This window comes from Pristis pectinata, chromosome 29 (genome assembly GCF_009764475.1).
Source record: "Pristis pectinata isolate sPriPec2 chromosome 29, sPriPec2.1.pri, whole genome shotgun sequence".
Taxonomy (NCBI): Eukaryota; Metazoa; Chordata; class Chondrichthyes; order Rhinopristiformes; family Pristidae; genus Pristis; species Pristis pectinata.
The window spans coordinates 17,977,034-17,999,963 of NC_067433.1; the positions used below are offsets into that span (position 1 = coordinate 17,977,034).

The 22,930-nt window shown below is 46.0% G+C and overlaps 1 protein-coding gene across 6 annotated transcripts in view; it reads right to left on the reverse strand.

The window, feature by feature from the left end:
• The window catches only part of LOC127584389 (pleckstrin homology domain-containing family A member 2-like), a 100,277-nt gene that overhangs the window by 54,141 nt on the left and 23,206 nt on the right, over positions 1-22,930 (reverse strand). For 5 of the 6 annotated variants that reach the window (XM_052041174.1, XM_052041169.1, XM_052041170.1 and 2 more), the window contains exon 2: positions 15,343-15,506. In XM_052041174.1, the coding sequence (XP_051897134.1) occupies positions 15,343-15,483 (141 nt within the window). In that variant the 5' untranslated portion in view covers positions 15,484-15,506. Of the gene's footprint in view, positions 1-15,342; positions 15,507-19,849; positions 20,155-22,930 lie in introns of those variants that run through there. The other variant, XM_052041172.1, reaches the window with a different exon arrangement.

Genomic DNA, 22,930 nt, shown 5'->3' on the forward strand with positions numbered 1-22,930 from the left:
CAGTTATGGACAACATGTGTAGGATGCCGGTGAACACCAGGAGCAGAGAGAAAAGAACCATTTTATTCCTTATTCTACCTTCAATCTACGCCAACAGTGCAGCGCATCACAGAGGGGCAGCGGCAGTGTCAGAGGCGACGTTTCTGGGGAAGACAGGAGTTGAGGATTATGGGGAACAGGCAGGAAAATGGAGCTGAGGCCAATCATTGGAATGAATGGCTAGAGCAGGTTTTTAGGGCTAAGTGGCTCCTCTTGCTCTTAAGTTGCAGTGTTCAGATGTTGGGGTGGATTGCTTCAACTTAACCTGGACAATTAAAGCACGAGATTAAACTGCCGTGAATGCTGGAGAACTATGAGCTGTATCTGAACGGACGATCTGACCAATCACATCAGGTCAAATCAGGCATTTTGCTCAAACTATGAAAGTTATGGTCACGCATCTCCAGAGAACTTTCCAAGCACCATGCAGGGTGTCCCTTACTGGTGTAGGGTAGGAAGGGGTGGAGAAAATTCCTTCAAACTGCAGATGATTTCGAGATAATCTGGTGTTTTGGGGGTTAATTTTCGGTAAGGAACAGGGCTGAACAGACCCGTCTTCTGTGAAGCGTTGCCATGGGATCAGTTGCATCCACGCGATAGGGAAATTAAATGGCCGGTGAATCTGTGCCGACCGTCAAATGCCCATCATCACCAATCCAACACAAACCCCATTTATTCTCTGCACATTCTCATCAACTCCCCCCAGACTCTACCACCTGTCCACACGCTAGGGGCAATGCACAGTGACCACTTAACCGACCAACCCACATGTTGTTGGGATGTGGGAGGATACAGGAGGAAACCCATACAGTCACGGGGTGAATATGCAAACTCCACATCAACAGCACCGGAGCTTAGGACTGAACCTGGGTCTCTGGAGCTGCGAGGTTCTCTACTTCCCCTGGGTTGGAGAATTCCAAACATTCACTCAGAGAAGAAATTCTTCCCCATCCCACAGAGACAGTCGTACTGCACAGAAACAGGCCCTTCAGCCCACCAGGTCCATGCTGACCTTTTTGCCCATCTACACCGATCACATCTGCCCACATTAGGACATCTTCAATGGGCAGCCCCTTATTCTGAGACCATGCTCCATAGTTCTAGATGCTCCCACGCAGCAAAACCTCTGTCCCAATGGGATTCAATTGGCCGTGAAGTGTTCAGCACAGTCTGTGTGCTACACAAAGTTCAAGCCTCCGTTTGTTTAACACACAAGCTGAATCAGCTTGTATTTGGGCTCTGGGTGTGGACGAGGCGGTGCAGTGAAGCCTGTGCCCACCAATCCACCCCGTGAAACTGTGCTTTCTCTTTTGCAATAATAATTAACTTCAAACAAAAGCAGCACTGATATGGATACAGGCTGTTGGTTTAAAGAGCAAGATGTGGGCAGAACTTCCTGTACCCCACCCAGGTCTTGCTGAAAGGAAGACGTGCAGTCACAAGGTGTTGAAGCAGAGTCAGATACCTTGTGGTGTCACTTTAAGCCTCAACTTAAATCACCATTCCCATTGCGCTCAAAGCCCAGTTAATGCCCGTGCCCTTGGAACCTTGCTCCTTTTTGTTGAATCCAGCATCGCTCTCTCTGTTAGAGAGGAGAGGGAAGAAAGGGAGCGAGGTTGGCACTACAACACACAAGAAGCTGGAGGAACTCATCGGGTCAGGCAGCATCCACTGTAGGACGTGGACAGTCGACGCTTCAGGTCACTTCTGGACAGATGAAGGGTCTTGACCCAAAACGTCGACTGCGTACTTCCCTCCACAGATGCTGCCCAACCCACTGAGTCCCTCCAGCTTCTTGTGTGTTGCTCCAGATTCCAGTATCTGCCATTTCTTGTGTCTTCACCAATTCTGAGTGTCCACTCACCACAGAGAATGAGGGGCGGGAATTTACAGGGACGAGGTGAACTGCCGGAACCGTCACAGCAGGGGATCGGGTGGTTGGGAAGGGGTGGGGTGGGGGGGGGGGGGGGGGAGGTAGACCTATCAGGGAGCTGGGAAGGGGTGAAGGTGTGATGGGGCACAGGGTGAGATGGGGAGTTGGACATGTCCTGACAGGTGTTTGTGGGGGTTGGGGGTGGAATGAATCGTGGAGAGAGGGAAGGATGGGGAGTGTTGGAGACAGGCATGGTTGGCCCTGGATGATTATGCTTGTTGGTGTTGGAGGAAACACCTCATTCATGATCACTGCTGGAAGCTCCCTCAGCTCTTGGATTAGGCCTGTTCAGATCCAGCAATTCCGAGACCCAGGAATCCCAGCCTCCACTGGTTAATGAGTACAAACGAGGCCTGCATTCTCGTCTGATGACTTTCCTGGATCCCAGAAGCAGACTGGTCACCTGACCCGACCCCCAGACTGGTCACCTGACCTGACCCCAATTAAACCAGAATTTGGAGGGTTTGGGTACTTTCACAATCTGACTCCACCTCACTAGAGCTTTGAGACCTCTCATCCCTCACAACCTTCTCTCAAATCTTTGTGGTCACAATGGCTACCTCCAAGTGCCAAGCCCCAGAGGAATGAGTCCACTATATTATTCATAGACAGGTAGACTGGTACCCAATATGCTGCTGCTCCATACCCACTGCCTGGCACAGCTCACGAGGTAGGCATCAGTGGCAAAAGTTCACACATTGAACAGATGTCAATGTCACTGGCAATGCCAGCATCCAGTACTCTCTCCCCCAGTGGAGGGAGAGTCTAGGACCAGAGCGCACAGCCTCAGAATAATGGGATGTCCCTTTAGAACAGAGATGAGGAGGAATTTCTTTAGCCAGAGGCTGGTGAATCTGTGGAATTCATTGCCACAGACGGCTGTGGAGGCCAAGTCATTGGGTGTATTTAAAGTGGAGGTTAATAGGTTCTTGATTAGTAAGGGCGTCAAAGGTTACGAGGAGTAGGCAGGAGAATGGGGTTGGGAAGGAAAAATACATCAGCCATGATCGAATGGCAGAACAGACTTGATGGGCCAAATGGCCTAATTCTGCTCCTATGTCTCATGGATCCCTGATTGGTGCCCGCCCCCCCCACCCCCGAATCGAGGCAACAGTTACAAGCGAAGCACAAGGCACATTTAGACCAGAGTGGGAAAGCACGGCAGATTTCCTTCACTAACAGCTATCAGCGAACCATATGGATTGTTAACAACATCTTGTGTTTACCATTACTGAGACAAACTACTTTTCTTCCCCAAATTCCAGAGTTAATTAATCACTTCAATGGAAATAACCCAGCTGCCATGGTGGGATTTGAACTTGCGTCTCTGGATCCCAATGGACTGACGTTCTATTTTTGTTTAAACATCCAAGGGTCTAATTCTGTCCAAACTTTGGCTTTTCAACTAGGCCAGCCTGTGGGATGCGGATGCTGTGTGTAAAAGGTTCAAACCAGTCACCGATGATGTTGGCTGGGGGAGGGAGGAAGGGAGGGAAGAGAGGATAGAGGGAGGGAGGGAGGGAATTTCTCTGCCACCTCTCGGACTCAAGGCCGCAGGTCAGGGGTCAGAGTCATACAGCACAGAAACAGGCCCTTCAGCCCAACTGGTCCATGCCGACCAAGATGCCCCATCCAAGCTAGTCCCATTTGCCAGTGTTTGGCCCATAACCTTCTGAGCCTTTCCAATCCATGTACCTGTCCAACTGTCCTTTAAAAGTTCATACTGCACCCGCCTCAACCACTTCCTCTGGCAGCTCATTCCACATGGATACCATCCTTTGTGTAAAAAAAGTTGCCCCTTACGTTCCTCTTAAATCTTTTCCCTCTCACCTTAAATCTATGCCCTCTAGTTCTTGATACCCCAACTCTAGGAGAAAGTGCGAATGCACTCAGTCTATCTCTGCCCCTCATGATTTTATATACCTCTATAAGATCACCTCTCAGTCTCCTACACTCTCAGGAATAAAGTCCTAGCCTGTCCAACCTCTCCCTATAACTCAGTCACTCAAGTCCTGGCAACATCCATGTAAATCTTTTCTGCACTCTTTCCAGTTTAATAATATCGTTCCTATAGTAGGGTGACCAAAACTGAACACAATACTCCAAGTGCGGCCTCACCAGTGTCCTGTACAACCACATTGTGACCTCCCAACTTTTATACTCAATGCGCTGACTTATGAAGGCCAGCGTGTCAAAGCCTTCTTCACCACCCTGTCTACCTGTGACTCCACTTTCAGTGAACCATGTACTTGTACTCCAAGGTCCCTCTGTTCTACGACACTCCCCAGGGTCCTGCCATTCACTATGAAAGTCCTACCTGGATTCGACTTTCCAAAACGCCACACCTCACGCTTATCCGAATTAAACTCCATTTGCCATTCCTCAGCCCACTTGCTCAGCTGATCAAGACCCCCCTGTAATTTTTGATAATCTTCTTCATTGTCCACTATACCACCTATTTTAGTATCATCTGCAAACTTACTAACCATGCCCTGTACATTCTTATCCAAATCGTTGATATAGATGAAAAACAACAATGGGCCCAGCACCAAGCCCTGAGCACACCACTGGTCACGGGCCTCCAGTCCGAGAAACAACCTTCCACCATCACCCTCCGCTTTCTACCATCAAGCCAATCATGTATCCAATTAGCCAGCTCTCCCTGGATTCCATACAATCTAATCTTCCAGAGCAGCCTGCCATATGGAACCTTATCAAAGGCCTTACTGAAGTCCATATAAAGCGCATCTACCGCCCTGCCCTCATCAACTTTCTTGGACACCTCATCAAAAGACTCAATCAAATTTGTAAGACATGATCTCCCATGCACAAAGCTATGCTGACTACCCCTAATTAACCCCTATCTTTCCAGATGTACGTACATCTTATCCCTCAGAATCCTCTCCAGTAACTTACCTATCACAGATGTTAGACTTACCGGCCTATAGTTCCCAGGTTTTTCTTGGCCGCCCTTTTTAAATAAAGGCACAATATTCACTACCCTCCAGTCTACTGGCACCTCACCCGTGGCTAACGATGATGCAAATATCTCAGCCAGGGCTCCCGCAATTTCTTCTCTAGCCTCCCAGTGTTCTTGGATAAACCTGGTCAGGCCCTGGAGATTCGTCTACCTTCATATAACTTTTAAGACATCCAGCACCTCCCTTACTGTAATGCAGACTTATCCCCAAGACCTCCCCATTTACTTTTACTAGTTCCTGAGTCTTCACATCTTTCTCCATGGTAAAAACAGAGGAGAAATATTCATTAAGGACCTTGCCCATCTCCTGTGGCTCCACAATAAGGTGTCCCCTTTGGTCTTTGGGGGGGCCCTATTCTCTCTCTAGTTACTCTCTTTCCCTTAATATACTTCTAATATCTCTGGATTTTCCTTAATTTTCTCTGCCAAAGTTATCTCATGCCCCCTTTGCCCTCTTGATTTCCTTCAAAATTTTTAAAAATTTTTATTTACAGCGTGGTAACAAGTCCTTCCGGCCCAACGAGTTCGCGCCGCCCATTTTAAACTCAAATTAACCTACCCGTACACCTTTGCAATGTGGGAGGAAACCGGAGCACCCGGAGGAAACCCACGCAGACACAGGAGAACATACAACCTCCTTACAGACAGCGACGGGAATCGAACACCGAACGCTGGCGCTGTAATAGCGTCACGCTACCGTGCCGCCCTTCCCGAGTACACTTCTGCATCCCCTATACTCCTCCAGGCATTCACGATCCCAGCTGCCTGTACCTGACCCGTTGCTGTCTCCTTTTTCCTGGCCAGGGCCTCGATATCCCTCGTCATCCAGGGCTCCCCCCCATGGTGCCTCAATGTAGACAATCCATGTTTTAGGTCAAGACTCTTCATTTGGACCCTTCATTTGTCCATTTCCCTCTACAGATGCTGCCTGACCCACTGAGTTCCTCTGGCAGTTTGTTTTTTGCTCCATCATCTGCTGTCTCATGTCTTCAAGAACATTTGACTTCAGAAGGGATGAAAACTGATCCTGAGCAAAATCCATACCACACAGTGTTACCCAATGGACTCTGTATTGATTAGAGCTCTAGGGACGGGTTTGAGCCTTGTAATCATTCCAGGACTATGTTTAAGCCACCATAAATCCTCAATAGAAATATGAAATAAACCCTGCTTGCCTGCTGCTTTCTTAAAATGAATTCTATTTGTTGATCAACTTTAGCCCTCTCAAAGGGCACTGGCGTTGCTGGCTCAGAGAACGGTTAGTCTGCTTGAAGTTACCATCAGAGCTGTCACGGTGTGAACCCAATGCCAACTGATTGGGAAGGAGTTACGTGCATCGACAAAGGCATTGACAGCAGCCTCCTCCTGCACCCTTCTCTGATTCTATAAATCAGAACACCCACTAATTTTGCTTCCTTGCATCAGCTGCTTTTCATACTGAGTACACCAAGGGCACAACTTCACTACCAGTAATGGACGACACAGACAAAAACTGTCCACAATCCCCCCCTAGTGTCCGGGCCACAATGGCTTTGCTTTCCCGTTCCTTTTTCCCTACAGAATAGCTAACAGTAAGTACTTCTGACCCCTCAATGGTGGGATAAGGTTGCTTCAGTCAAGACATTTCACAGCACGGCCCAAATCACCAAGTCACGTTGCAGCTGTATAAAACTTTGTTTAGGTGACATTTGAAGTATTGCGTCACCCCATTACAGGACCGATGTGGAGGCTTAGGAGAGGGCGCAGATGAGGTTCGCCAGGAGGTTGCTTGGTTTGGAGTGTATTAGCTAGGAGAGGTTGGATGAACTTGGGTTGTATTCAAGAAACAACCCTACACCATCACCCTCTGCTTCCTACCATCAAGCCAATTGTGTATCCAATTCGCCAGCTCTCCCTGGATTCCATACAATCTAACCTTCCAGAGCAGCAATGTGGAACCTTATCAAAGGCCTTACTGAAGTCCATATAAAGCACGTCTACCTCTCTGCCCTCATCAACTTTCTAAAACACCTCATCAAAAAACTCAATCAAATTTGTAAGACAGGGTCTCCCATGCACAAAGCATTGCTAACTACCCCTAATCAACCCCTATCTTTCCAGATGTACGTACATCTTATCCCTCAGAATCCTCTCCAGTAACTTACCCATCACAGACGTTAGACTTACTGGCCTACAGTTCCCAGGTTTTTCTTTGCCCGGTAAAAGTATATAAAATTATGAGAGGCATAAATAAGTAGAGTCTTTTTCCCAGGGTGGGTGTCAAATACCAGAGAGCATAGCTTTAAGCTGAGAGTGGTAAAGTTTAAATGAGGTTTTTGAGGCCAGCTTTTTTGACACAGAAGGAGGTAGGTGCCCTGTATGGGCTGCCAGGGGAGATGGTGGATGATACAAGATGATACAACAGCAACATTTGAGAGGCATCCAGACAGGCACATGAACAGGCAGGGAATGGACAGATACAGACCATGTACTGGTAGATGGGATTAGTTAGATTGGCATCATGGTCAGCATAGACATGGTGGGCCGAAGGGCCTGTTCCTGTGCTATATTGTTCTACATTCTAACCTCAAACAGTATCACTTACAAGTTCAGATTTCATACCATCACTGAGGCATGGACAAATGAAGTGACACACTCAGATCTCAGCATTGCAAATGGGTAATTCCAACCCAGTCAATTAAACAAATCTGGAATAAAGAGCTGGTCTCAGCGTTGATGACCACAAAACGACCAGCTCGTTGTAAAACCCCATCTGGTTCACTAATGTCCTACTGGGAAGGAAGTCTGTCATTATAATTCCATCTGCACAGTGTGGTTGACCTGTGAATGCTCTATGAAATGGCCCAGCAAACCACTCTGTTGAACCAAACCACTATTAATAGCTCAAGGTGGTGGTTCACCACCAGCTTCTCGAGGGTAACAGTGCCCAGCATTGCCCTCATTACACACACAACAAACAAAATTGAACAAATTGGGATTCTTTCCTGCTGGAACTGTTTACAAGATCAGTTGGTTTATAGCTGTAGTACAGAATAATTGGGTCCCCATGTTACATGAAAAAATGGCGAGGGTGCAAAGGAGGTTCATGGGGACCTGGTCAGGACTGAAGAATTGTAGTTACCTGGAAAGTTTGGAGAGGCTGAAGTTATTTTCATTAATAACAGGGTGGCTGAAGTGTACAAATTGATGAGGAGTCTCGACAATTAGGAAGGACCTACTTCTCATAGCTGAAGGGTTAAAAACAGAGCCTGGAAGAAATTGGTCGAAACGTTCAGGAATTGCAGACCCCACCGCCCTTTCCTTCCAGAGGCTGGTGGGGTCTGGAGCTCACTGTCTGAGAGAGTGGAGATGGCAGAAACCCTCCCCACATTTAAACGGTGCTCGGGTACAAGCCTGCAGGCTCCTCAGGTTATGGATCCAGTGAGGGAAGGTGGGGTTAGGGTCAGGAGCTCGTTTCCCAACCAGCCCAACAGGACGGGCTGAATGGACTCCCACGGTTCTACAGTATGTTCTTGGCTTGGCTTTTTGTGTGTTCAGATAGTTCCCTTCAGGAGGTTTGGGAGTAAACAGCTCAATCACACTGGGAACTGATTATGTCAATGACTTGTACCAGATGTTCCCCGTACCAAGATTTACAGAGCAGCTTGTACACAGCATAGCAGAAGGAAATGTTCCCCGTACCAAGGTTTGCAGAGCAGTTTGTACACAGCATAGCAGAAGGAAATGTTCCCCGTACCAAGGTTTGCAGAGCAGCTTGTACACAGCATAGCAGAAGGAAATGTTCCCCGTACCAAGGTTTGCAGAGCAGCTTGTACACAACATAGCAGAAGGAAATGTTCCCCATACCAAGGTTTGCAGAGCAGTTTGTACGCAGCATAGCAGAAGGAAGAGGAGGAAATAAAAGGGAAGGCACAACACACTTCTGCCTGCATTCTGGATTAACCAATCCCATGACAGAAGAGTGCTGAAAGCTGCAGTAAATCAGGCATGGGTTAGCAACCAAACAGACCCGTGCCTGAAATACAAACAGCCCTCCAGGCCAACACGGACTGCTTACAACCGAGAGTGATTTCCAGTGGTGCTGACCTAAGCGTTAGCCACGAGCCACATCTGGCAGGCAGGGAATCCAGATATGCCTCAGTGCACTGCTGATTATGCAAATAAACAGCATTTAAAGATGAACTATTACTGAGCTTGTGATCTAAGCACCCATATCCACGCCACCTACGCTTGTCAACCTGAGCCTCCTGGTGTGCTCGTTGGGAAGACTGAAGAACAAAGCACGTGAGTGCTTTTGATGTCTGCCAGTGATTTACCTCCTTTCATTCTGGATGGCAGCAGCTGTTAAGTAAATCCACATCTGTGTTGTACGGTTATGGTGCATTACAATACAACAGGAACTGTATCAAACTAGACTGGAAACCAGCACATACTGACAGGTGGTAGTACAAAGAATGGGGGAAGAGTGTGTGCTGGGGTATAAAATTAAAACTGGCCTGGATCCAGGGACATCTGTGGAAAACTCATTTGGACATTAACCCCACACCAGATTCAGGCAAAGCCATAAAAGCACCCCCTCCAATCTGGCAGAAGCCCTTTGCCCAACCCTTATCACCTGACCGTCACACCAAGACTGACATCCAAGATTCCGGCTCTGGGCTTGAGCAACGTTCTCATCCTCTGTTCCCTGGCTGTTCCCTGCTGAGTTATCACCACCTGCCGCTCACACCGCTAAACCTGAACTCGCATCCAAAAGTCACACTCCGATACTCGACTTCTCCCTGACCGACGTAGACACCTCCTTCCACCGCGAGACCGACAAGACCACCTCCCTCCACCGCGAGACTGACATGGCCACCTCCCTCCACCGCGAGACCGACATGGCCACCTCCCTTCACCGCCGACACCAAGTAACGCCAACTGGACTCAAATGTTTCAGCAGAACGTACACCCACACAGTCCGATCCCATTGGGCTCTGGTCAGGGAGCCTGGTCCCAGTTTGATTCCCCTACTCATTTTGGCCTGTTTTATGCCTGGTTTCTTGCCTCTTGCAGGAACCCATCGATTTTCAGGAGATACGGGGATCATGTACACATGTTGTGATACCAGTGTATGAAGCAAACTGTGTACCAAAGTGTCCTTCACTGTCCTTGGATGTTCTATAAACGTGACCAGGGCATTTTCCATTAAAATTAATGCATGCAACATGGAAGGTAACACCTTTCCAACAGCAGCCTCCGGTAACCAACAGTTAGTTATTAGACTATTCCCTGACCCCAGATCTCAGACACACCTTACTGCAAAATGAACTGTAGATGAGATTTTATCCTCAGGGAATAAACAAGGAACCTGTGCTGGATCTGGTTCTGGGGAAGTAAATGGCTACAATGGAGCATGTTTCAATGAAGAGCATTTGGGGAATAGTGATCATAACTTCATCAGGTTTAGGAAATGTCTGGAGTGAAGAGGTGATGAGTGCTTGTATTGTACTGATGGAAGGCCAACAACCTGAAATACCTGCTCTTGGTTCGTGGCCCAGTGACACTGCTTGACCACCTGTCCTTCATCACTGTGTCTAAATCCTGCAACCCCCATCAGCACTGTGGGAGCACCTTCACCACATGGACCGCAGCGGTTCAAGGAGTTGGCTTGCCCCCACCACCTCAGGGGCAATCAGGGATGGGAAATAAATGCTGGCCTTGACGACAACACCCAGATCCCAGAAATGAATATATAAAGTTTGCTTTTATTTTGTGTTTCCAGAATTTGCAGCATTTCACTCAGCTGTTTCCACCCTAGATCCCATCAGACCAGTGGCTTCTCCTCTCTGAGCACCACAGTAAAATTCTGATCACTTGCTATCCTGTTGTGAGAGCTTGCCTGGTTCCATTTCCCGCACTCCCTGTTTAATTCATCTGGTTCAGCTGAAAATTTATTTTATTATTGTGTCACATTTGTAAAAAAAAAATGAATTAAAAGTGTGTTAGTATATCAGCAAAATACCCAATGTTCTGGAAGATCTGCCTGTCCTGGGGACACCAGTTTATCTGAGTTTTACTGTACCAACCTTTTATGTTACCTCTTCTCTATCCCATCCAAATTCAACGTACTTCATCCTTCATTGTCTTGTTACCACCGATGTGACAAAGTGCAACATTATCATTTTAATACCAGCTCTCAGCTTCAACCACACCCTTTGCATCTACAGGACCTCTTTGCTATCCCTTTCTTTGACTTATTTTTTTTAACCATTTCCACGTCCCTTTTACGTTACTTGTAGCCCAGACACACTCTCCTTACTCTCTTGCTTCCTAAGCTAGTCACTCGTGTGGTTTTTGTGTTTGCCCTGGGTGCTACCGAGCCGATATTTACTATAAACCTCTGCTCCAAGTCATTTTCTTTCCTGTTGTCTCAGATGTATCTCTGCGTTCTACGGTGTCTCTGAAATCTGGTTTTGTCAAGATTGCAGGCAAAACAGAATGGGATGTTTCCACCACAAAGTGTGCTCTAAGCATTATTGACCCAAGGATTTCCAGGTGTGTGTTTTTCCACCGTCTGGGGAGCTCTGGCTTGGGAACTCCTGCCTCTCATCCAGTGGGAAAGTCCCTCGTCTGTACCTGAGCAATCTCCCCTTTGAAGTCCTCACCCTAATCAAGTGTTGCTTGCTTGCCAATCTTTGAGTATATCGGGGCCAGAACTCTCAGCTCCCTGCAAACAACCATCTTCCACTTGACCATTTTAACAACTGACTTTTCCTAAATTGATGACATTACAGTCACTATTGCCCACAGAAATATCCTACAGATTTCCTGTTTTCTTCCCCAGTACGGCGCCCTTAGGGAAACGGAAACATGCTGACCAAGGAAGTTCCGCTGTACACATTCTAGAAATTCCACCCCGTCTTTGGCCTATGCATTACCCTAACCCCACTGTGCGTCAGGATGATTAACGAACCCACCACCCCTGCTGTTAAGTTCTTGCATCTTTCTGCAATTTTCCTGCAAAATTTTCTCTTCTTTTCACCCCATTATTTCATGACCTCATATCTCACCAACTGCTCCATATTTTCTTAATTCAAATGAAAAGGACTTTGTCTTTAAACCCTCAAGAACGTCATCGCTTCCTGACACTCTCTCATCTTTGACCAAGATTGCTACCGCCAATTTCTTTACCACTATCCCCATTTTCCTGAGGACATGCAAGTAGCTAATCCTCCCCTTGATAGACCAAAGTCTACATTACTGCTATTGGTATAATCCTCTGTGCCCCTGGCTCACCAATCTTAACAACCATGCTTCTGAGCACTCACACACGTTCTCTAAACCACTCTCCATTTAGCTCGCACTCCGTAAGCATTGCATTCGAACACAACTAAATGTTGTATGATGGAGCAATCCGCTTCTAATGTACATTACCTAGTTTGACTTCCTACCTCAAATAATCGTTGCAAACCAACTATATTTCATTCCTGCAGCTTATTCTGAATTCTGCATGGGTGAAGCTCTGCTAAACTAGTGGCTGTCAAGATCTAAAGCATTGTCTGACACTTGGCTCAGACTGATGCAACCAGAGAGTCAGTGCTCACACCTATAAGATCAGCCACTATATAAACCACAGGGTGTGGTACCTCTGCACAACATATACCGGGCTACAGGAGATCAGAGTCGTCTTCCCCTGAAGACTCAGCATTATTTAACAGCCTAATCTCCACAAGTTAAGTACATGGAGCTATGCTCAAAAAAAAAAGCACAATCTCTACAGGATTTGCAAAACTGCTCGAGAAGACCAATGTTTCCAAATCTGCAAGTTAGCAATGGGAGCAGGTTGTACCTCTCCAATCTGTTCTGCCGTTCCATAAGATCATGGCTAATCTTAACTTTGCATTTCTGCCTACCTCAGGTAACCTTTCATCCTCTTACTTATGAATCTATCTGCCTCCATTTTAAGATTATTCAACTATCTCAAGTCATAGAGTCAGAGTAATACAGCACAGAAACAGGCCCTTTGGCCTAACTCGTCCATGCTGACAATGGGGACCACCAAGCTCGTCTCATTTGCCCGCGTTTGGCCCATATCCCTCTCCTATCCATGCACTTATCCAAATGTCTTTTGAACGTTGTTATTGTACCTGCCTCAACCACTTCATTCCATATACTCACCACCCTCTGCAAGAAGAGGTTGCCCCTCGGGTCCCTTTTAAATCTTCCACCTCACACCTTAAACCTGTGCCCACTAGTTTTTAGTTCCCCTTCCCTGGGAAAAAGACTGTTTGTGTTCACCTCATCTATACCCCTCATGATTTTATACACCTCCATAAGGTCGCCCCTCAATCTCCCACGTTCCAAGAAATAAAGTCCTAGCCAGCCTAACCTCTCCCAGTAACTCAGACGCTCGAGTCCTGGCAACATCCTCTTAAATCTTCTCTGCGCTCTTTCCAGTTTAATGATGTCTTTACTAGAACGTTGCCAGGACTCGAGGGCTTGAGTTATAGGGAGAGAATGGTCAGGCTAGGACTTTGTTCCTTAGAGTGAAGGAGACTGAGGGACGACCTTATAGGTGTATAAAATCATGAGAGGCATAGATAGGGTGAATGTACACAGTCTTTTCCCCAGGGAGAGCAAATCAAAAACTAGAGGGCATAAGCTTAAGGTGAGAGGGGAAAGATTTAAAAGGGATGCGAGGGGTAACTACTTCACGCAGAGGTGGTGGGTACATGGAATGGAGTGGCTGAGGCAGATACAATAACATTTAAAAGACATTTGGACAGGAAAGGTTTAGAGGGATCTGTGACTCTGCAACTCTCTTCCTCAAAGGGCTGTGGAAGCAAAGACTCATGACCTTCAGAGAAAAAAAAATTGCTATCTCTGTCTCAAATTTAAGAGACTCTTAGAAGGGACATTTAAGAGACTCTTAGATAGACACATGAATGATAGAAAAACAGGGGGCTATGTGGGAGGGAAGGGTTAGATAGATCTTAGAGCAGGATAAGATGTCAGCACAACATTGTGGGCTGAAGGGCCTGTACTGTGCTGTAGTGTTCTATGTTCTATAAATAGGTGATCGCTTATTTTTAGTAACCCCCTAGTTCTAGGTTCTCATGCAAGAGAAAACATTTTCTCCACATCCATGCTGTCAAGACCCCTCAGGATCTTGTGTGTTTCAAACAAGTCCCCTCTCGCTCTTCTAAACTTTAACAGATACAAATCCTCTTGTCACCTTTTCCTCCATTAAATGACCTGTAAGATGATCTAAAACTGTATTTATGATTTTCCTCCTCTGGATACTTATAGTGCTTCAATGAATACTGAAGAGATTGGTCAAGGAGAGGGACAAGCATCAGAGGACAATGAAGACCCATTCATTGTAACGCTTTAATGGAGTGTCCAAGAAGCAACCAAACAGGGTTAGTAGGGAATAGTTACGCTGTGCAATTGGTTACATAATCTCAATAAAGGATACTGAGCCTTGGTTCTGCAGTGTTTATGTTTATATTCACAGAATCTAACAGCACAATATTTGGCATAACCCATACAGCAATCCCAAACTAATCCCACTGCACTACTCTGCCTAATACAGTTTGTTTCAAATATCCACACTCTCCCCCTCTCACGAAAATCGGTTTGTACCTCCCGGGATAGGGATTGGGATAGGGAAGCTTAAAGGATGGACTGACCAAGGCTCTTTGGATGTTGAACTAACAGACTCCCTCCAAATCTGGTATCTGCCTTCTTCGATACAGGGATCAGAACTGTGCACACTACTCCAGATGAGAGCTCAATTAATCATTTTAAACCAGAGGTGGGTAGATTTGTACAAACTGAGAGCAGAAAAAGATAAGGAAGTTTAAGAAGTTAGGGCAGCAAGGATCTCACTAAACAGCCAGAGAGGGTCAAGGGGCTGAAGGTTTTCCTGCTTTTAGTAAAATGATGGAAATAGTCTTTACTCCATTTGCCCCTGTGGAAAAGTACCCCTCATGGTAGGGGTACTTTCATTAAATCCTTCTCTGGGTGAAGGGTTTAAATGAACAGCAATGGCAGTGCAGAGACCCGGAGAAAGCAGTTCTCTCTTATGTGTACTAAATGGCTGATATCACAATGCATGTGCATTCAGCTCCAAACCTGAAATTTGGTTCCATTTAAGTCAATGAACCTAAAGTGTTGAACATACATCACAACACCAAGTGCTTAGGTTACAACATAGAACAGAAGACAATTTTTCAGATCTTCAGGGCACTGGTCTAAATAAAGGCAAGTGGTGGCCCACAAGGTCTAGAAGCCCAGGCCACACAAAACGGTGCTTGTAAACCTCCACCCTTTGTTTTACCAAAACATTACAACAGACCAAGGTGAAAAATAACACACTACAAATGACTGACATTAGGGCACAAACCTGGGGGTTATCCATGTACCATAAGAGCGCATTGTCTGAAGTGTCCAAGATAAAATATCGCCGGAGAAATTTTCCACTGCCTTCAACCTCCTCAATGTCCAAGAACCCGCAGACACGGCTGTATCGATCCACATAAGGCATTTCTGTTCTCACTGATCATCACACTGAAGGAGAACAAAACCAAGTGTTAAAATGGTTACCATTGCCTTTCAGGACAGATAAAGCAAACATTTTTTTTTAAAAACAGGAATGCCTATGCTTTTGAAACACATCAGGGAACCAATCAGCCTTTGGTTCTGTTGTTAAACATATGCAAGACCATTGGCTACTGATTGTGTGAATCTTGGGATCCAAGTCTATAGCTCCCTGGAAGCGGCCACACAAGTAGATAGGGTGATAAAGTAGGCATCTGGCATGCCTGCTTTCATTGGTCGGGGCATTGAGTACAAGAGTCAGGAAGTCATGTTGCAGCTGTATAACACTTTGGTTAGGTCGCATTAGGAGTATTGTGTGTAGTTCTGGTCACCCTATTATTGGAAGGATGTGGAGGCTTTGGAGAGAGAGCAGAAGAGGTTTACCAGGATGCCGCCTGGATTGGAGGGTATGAGCTACAAGGAGAGGTTGGACAAATTTGGGTTGGCGTCTCTGGAGCATTGGAAGCAGAGGGGAGACCTGATAGAAGTTTATAAAATTATGAGAGGCATAGATAGGGCAGACAGTCAGAATCCTTTTCCCTAGAATGGTAGTATCAAGTACTAGAGGACATGCATTTAAGGCTAGAGGGGGAAGTTTAAAGGAGATGTGCGGGGCAAGTTTTTGTTTTTACCCCAACTACCAGGGGAGATGGTGGAAGCAGATACAGTAGTGGCATTTAAGAGGCTGTTAGACACTTGAATATGGAGGGATATGGATCACGTGCAGGCAGAAGAGATTTAGTTTAATTCACCATCGCGTTCTGCGCAGACATCACGGGCCAAAGGGCCTGTTCCTCTGCTGTACCGTTCTATGTTCTGCTCTTCATTCAATCAATAGAACCCAAAGTGCCGAGGCAGGGACGACCCACAGCCAATTTTCAAGTTAGTGACCAGTGGAGTTTCTCATCTCCATTGTCATCTTCCAAGGAACTCCACGCAGCGGCAGATTCCAAACACATTTTACATACTTTACAGGATAAAACGAATAATGGAAGCAGCTTGGAAACAATCAAAGAATGACAAATGTGGCTCCCAGAATGGGACCAATACTCCAGTTGTAGCCGAACCAGTGGTGCTCACCATAACGTTCTTGCTAGTTCTCTATGTCTCCATTTATAAAGCCAGGGGGATCTCTGCTGTACACTTCTCTCCAACACTAAAGGTAACCACTTCTACATTCTTTACTGTTACTTTGCCAAACTTCTATCCATGATGCTACAGCAATCCCCACCTCTCGATTCCACAAGCTCCAATCTTGATAACAAGTCTATTATGTGGCATTGTATCAAATGCATATGCAAATTCCATAAACTACATTCCCCTCCTTGGCCCTCCCTCGTCACTTCAAAGAATCCTATTGAATTAGTTCAACACAATTTGCCTTTAACAAATCCATGCCGACTTTCTCTGAACAAGCCACACTTGATCTACTCATTGCTAATTCCGTCACTGAATGTTACCAAAACTTTCCCCAATACCAAAGTAAAAAGTTTTTTAAAGGCTGCCTTTCATTTCAAATGGCAATAAAGATAAGAAAGGATTAAAAAAAACATCTGGTAACGAGAGTGTTGTTACCGAATTGGAAACTTCCTAAAGATTTAACCATGCATCCTAAAAAGATTAATCCAACCCACACAATGGGTCAAAAGTTGAGAATGCAATCTCCATCCACTGTTACTGCAGCTGAGCTGATGTTCAATGTATTACCAAACAGCTGCCTAGCTAATCACTTCCAGTAAACCCAAGTCGGAAGGAGATTAATATTCAAGAAAGTCTAATGCAGTATCACACCGAGTAAATGCAAAGCTTCCAATAAATAATAGTTTTTGATGCAAATTCTTGTGCCCGTTACATGTGAAGTGATGACGGTTGTATGGAGGTAATGAGCTGTAATTTTAAAGCCGGTCTTTATCCTTTGGCGATACAATATCATGACAGCGATACACATCAGGCCTTGGAACGTCAATGTGATTCAAATACAGCCCATCACTCCCACACAAAGTCTTACAGCCCGGAAGGTGGCCATCAGATGGAACAGTCTTAAACTTACTGGGAAATGTCAGAGGCTCCACTTCCAGCTCTCCACACTTATCTGGAGATTCAGCAGTGCTGTGCAAGTCTGCAAGTCCCAGATTTGGCAATTGGTTTATTATTGTCACACGTACAGAGATACAGTGAAAAGCTTTGTCTGTGTGCCATCCAGACAGATCATTCCACACATTAGTACATCGAGGTAGTACAAAAGGAAAAATAACAGAATGCAGAATTTGGTGTTACAGTTACAGAGGAAGTGCAGTGCAGGTAGACAAATAAGGTGTAAGGGCCATGACAAGGTACATTAAGAGATCAGGAGTTCTTTATTCTACGAGAGGTCCTTTAGGATTTGCTGAGTACTCTTGAGTTTGTATGTGGTAGGAACAGCTGGGAGTGTTTATTTGCATTTGTTTGGATTGAGTTTAGACAAGGTGTTTTTAAGTTTTTAGTTTTTTTCCCCTTTTTTGTGATGTTTAAATGACTGTTAATCTAGGAAGTTCTCCAAATGTCAGAAGATGTGCTCAAAGTCTTTATCTATGGACAAAGTTGGGGATCTGGCTTAGCCAGCTGTTAAAGTTTTTTTCAGGTATTTTATGGGCGAGGCTTGTTCTCCCCTGTCCCACCCTCACTACGTCTGCACAAAGGAATTAAGTGGCTGCATCACACTACCAAGACTCATTACACTGATGGAGACAGCCATGGGTAGCAGACTGACTCTGGCACATCTGCAAGTCCACCTCTGGTGCTTACAGCAGCAGTGCCTTCAGCAGCATCGCTGTGAGCACATGTGGCCCAATCCTAGATGTTTATCTGTTCATTCACAGATAGTAGGCATCACTGGCCATTTATTCTCCATAATTAGATGCCCTTGGACTGAGGGGGCAGTTAGTGTCGACCGCATTGGCTCTGCAGCCACATATGGGCCAGACCAGGCAAGGTAGTTACCAGGGAACCAGATAGGTTTCATGGTTACCATTGGCTACTGACACTAGCATTTTTCCTAAAAGAAAAGTTCACATTCTTTTAATTACTTGAATTTAAATTTCCCAGCTGCCACAGTGGGATTCGAACTCACCTTTCTAGACCAATGACCCAGGCCTCTGGCTGCATCCAGTAACAACCATTGCCCAGCAAATTTGAGCTTTACCCTCAAGTACATGGCCAGTGACCTTTGAAGTTCCCTATGGATGCTAATCCTTTCAAGGTCCATTCTAGATTATAACACCCTTCAGTGTTAAATGTCTTCTCCTCACTAACATTTATAAATCCATGCAATTTATTGTTCCCAACTTCAATGACTATGGCAGCTGGGAAAATGGCTCAGAAGGCCAGAAACATCTTGGTTTTGGTTCTCAGGTGCTGCCAAGCCAGCTGATCCCGAGATGGAAGGAGAACATCTATAACTGCGAGAGCAAGATGGGGCAAAACAGCCAGGTTTCTGTTCCCAACAGAGTCAATTGGAATTGTGCACATGTAGGTGTGAGTACTGTTGTGGGAGATACCCTCCAAACCCCACAGTAGTCAACTGAGACTCAGTTCCTTTGTTTAACAGTTTATCCAAGCAAGGAAGCCACTCAGATACAGAGTTCCAAAATGACTTAAAAATCTTAACTTATGTAGTGATTATTATATCCCAAGCATTATTACACATAATCAATACTGTCCATTTCTATGGTTACACATCAGACATCAGCATTTCCTTGACCAACCTGAGATGAGACCCTTTTACTGGTCTGTCAGCCAACCATAATAATGCATCCCTTTGATTCAATCAACGTCACACCCTCCAAAAGGTCATTTGTATCCTACAGGCCCCAGCCTCTCTGCTGACTACTTGTGTGCACCAACCTATTACATCTCCCTATATTGCTGCAGAGACTAATTGCTGTGTGGGCACAGATCGGAACTGGCTTAAGTACGTTGGTGTGTACATCATACCTCCAGCACAGACTACACCCTTGCACAAGTAGACTATTGAACGGTTTCCTTATACAACGAGATGGACTCTTGACCTCACAATCTACCTGGCTGTGACTTTGCACCTTTATTGTCTACCTGCACTGCACTTCCCAGTAGCTGTGACACTTTATTCTGTATTCTGTTATTGTTTTTACCCTGTAATACCTCAAATCACTGTGTAATGAATTGATATGTACAAACAGTATGCAAGACAAGTCTTCACTGCACCTCGGTACAAGTGACAATAATAAACCAATTCCAATATCAACAAAACTGGTTGAGAAAACTGAACCATACAATGCACAAAGATTCCACTTTACCTGCGGTTGCTCTTGGAATGAACAATTCCACTCCCCTCTCTTTACCCAGGGAAGAGCTGCTACTGTCTCATGCCTGACTTGCATCAGAATGGTCTCCATTTCAGGATAACACCGACCGGACACGCCTTCCATTTCCATTCCCTATTCAGTGGGACACGCTCACTGTCTCAACCACAAAACTTTCCCACCGGTCACCACAGTGAGTGCATGGCGACACCATAGCGAGCACTTCACTCCACCAAGGATCAAGCCTCCCAGACAACCAATCAGAAAGGACCTCAGGCAGAAAAACAAATTTATCTTTCTGCTTCCATCTTGAGAGGCTAATCTAGCTTTCTCCACCTCTACCATTCACTTTAAACTGACACAAAGCTTCACCAATGACGCAATCTGTACAACCAATGGATTCACAACAGACCATTTCATAATCTAAGGCACATACCCTCATCGTTGTGACATTTTCCCCAAAGTTTTTAAATTTTGTTGAAGATATTCTGTCAAGTTCATTTCATTGAGACAACTGTGTCATCTATATGTTAACTGTAGATTACAAGATCAGGGAGGTTACGGTATATCTTAATAAAACATCGGTTGGGCCATAGCTGGAGTACCATGTGCAGTTCTGGCCACCACACTATAGGAGGGATGTGATTGCGCTGGAGAGGGTGCAGAGGAGATTCTCCAGGATGCCGCCTGGGGTGGAGTGTTGCAGTTATGAGAAGTGACTGGAGAGGCTGGTCGTGTCTACCTTGGGGCTGAGGCAGAGCTGATAGGGGTACAGATCCTCCCCAGGCTCCGCTCCCGTGAACTGTTCGTAACCCGGACAGTTCGCAAGTCAGAAATGCGGCCGCGAACCCAGTTCCCGGGCAACAGCAGATGCCTGCAGCCCCACGATGCTCGTTCACGCGTACGGGCTGTACATAAGTCAGGCGTTCAGAACCCGAGGACCTGTATATAAAATTATGAGGCATAAACAGAGTAGATAGTAAGAAACTTTTCCCAACAAGATAGGTAAAATTAGAGGACACAGGTTTAGAGTAAGGGGGAAGAAAAAAAAGAGGTTACGAAAGGATGTGGAGAAGAATTTTTTCCACCCAGAGGGTGATTGGAATCTGGAACGTACTGCCCAAGGGGGTGATGGAGGAAGAGACTCTCACAATATCTAAGTATCCAGACAGGCACTTACATCACCAAAGCAGAGAAGGCTACAGACCAAATGCTGGCAAATGGGATCAGAGTGGATGGTAACTGATGGTCAGCACGGATAGGGTGGGCCGAATGGCCTGTTTCTGTGCTGTGTGACTCTACGTCAATTACAAGAGGGAAACTATTGCATTGACATAGTGGCTTAATTCAGCTTCAAACAGCTCCTCAAGCACTGTTAGTTTTGACATGGAATCACTGGGCAGCCAAAATCTGATGGTAATGTGGGCACAGCAAGATCACACAACGAACGAGCTAAGTGACTGGTTGATCAGTTAGTTGATGGATGAGTGGGCACACTGGTAAGGATGCCAGAAAATCTCTTTAACAGTGATGCGATGGGGTTCTTGTGTCCACCTGACAGCGCAGATAAGATACAAGATATCTATTTATTAGTCACATGTACATTGAAACACACAGTGAAATGCGTCTTTTTGCATTACTGAGAATGTGCTGGGGGCAGCCCGCAAGTGTCGCCACACTTCCGGCACCAACATAGCACACCCACAGCTCCTAACCCGTACGTCTTTGGAATGTGGGAGGAAACCGGAGCACCTGGAGGAAACCCACGCAGACACAGAGAGAACGTACAAACTCCTTACAGGCAGCAGTGGGAATTGAACCCAGGTCGCTGGCACTGTAATAGCATTACGCTAACCGCTACGCTACCGTGCCACCCATGCAAGGCCTCAATGCAAGGTCTAACTGAAGATTCCAACCACACCCTGGGTGAAAAAAAATTCTTCCTCAGATCCCATCCAAAAGACAACACCTCTGACTGTGCAGCAACCCCTCTGGAGTGTCTGACCATGCCAGGTATTCAAACTGGAGGTGGTGGGCCATGGTAAAGTTAGAGGAACAAAATCACATGTTCATAGTGGGGAACAGGGGATCAAAGAGCAGAGAGAGGACACAGAGAGCAAGTTCCAGAACATCTGGCTTCAAACTTTTTGCACTCATCTCTGGGCTGGGATTTGAACTTTCGATCGTGAGCTGGAGATTTACCCAGATCTTGGTATTTAGATTTACCAGGATGCTGCCCGGATTACAGAACATGGGAAGGTTGAGTGAGCTCGGGCTTTTCTCTTAGGAATGACGCAGGATGAGAGGTGACTTGATAGAGGTGTATAAGATTATGAGGGGCAGAGATAGAGTGGACAGCCAGCACCTTTTCCCCAGGGTGGCAATGGCCAATAACAGAGGACATCAGTTTAAGGTCAGAGGAGGAAAGTTTAGGGGAGATGTTGGAGGTAGTTTTTTTTTATACATACACGGGAGAGTGGTGGGTGCGTGGAACATACTGCTGGGGGTGGTGGTAGAGGCTGATACAACAGGGAAATTTAGAAGACTATTAGATAGGCACACGGATGCAAGAAAAATGAAGGGTTATGGGCTGTTTAGGAGGGAAGGATTGGATTGGTCATGAGTCAGTGTTTCTATAGGTCAGCACAACATCGTGGGCCGAAGGGCCTGTACTGTGCTGTACTGTTCTATGTTCTATTGAGGGGAGTACTGAACCACAACTGACACTATCGCACGGAATTTATAACGTCGAGCCAGAGGCAGGCAGGGGCCACAGTTTAGCACAAGATCCTCAGGGTGTAGTTTAACCTTCCATCCCCTATTGAAACCTCAGGCCTGAAATTACACTGTCAAGTCCAGAGCAGTGATTACAACCACAACCTAACACCAGCGTACTGTCAGACGATCAGTGCAGATGTGATGAAACGCAAGTCTGGACACATTATCATCATCTTTTAACCATTGGCTCGAGCGCTGAGTTAAGGATCACTCTAGACACCCAGGTATGACAATCTATACACTATCGGAGCCATTGCCTTTGGGGCAAGTTGAGACCCCATCTCCTCCAGAAGATGG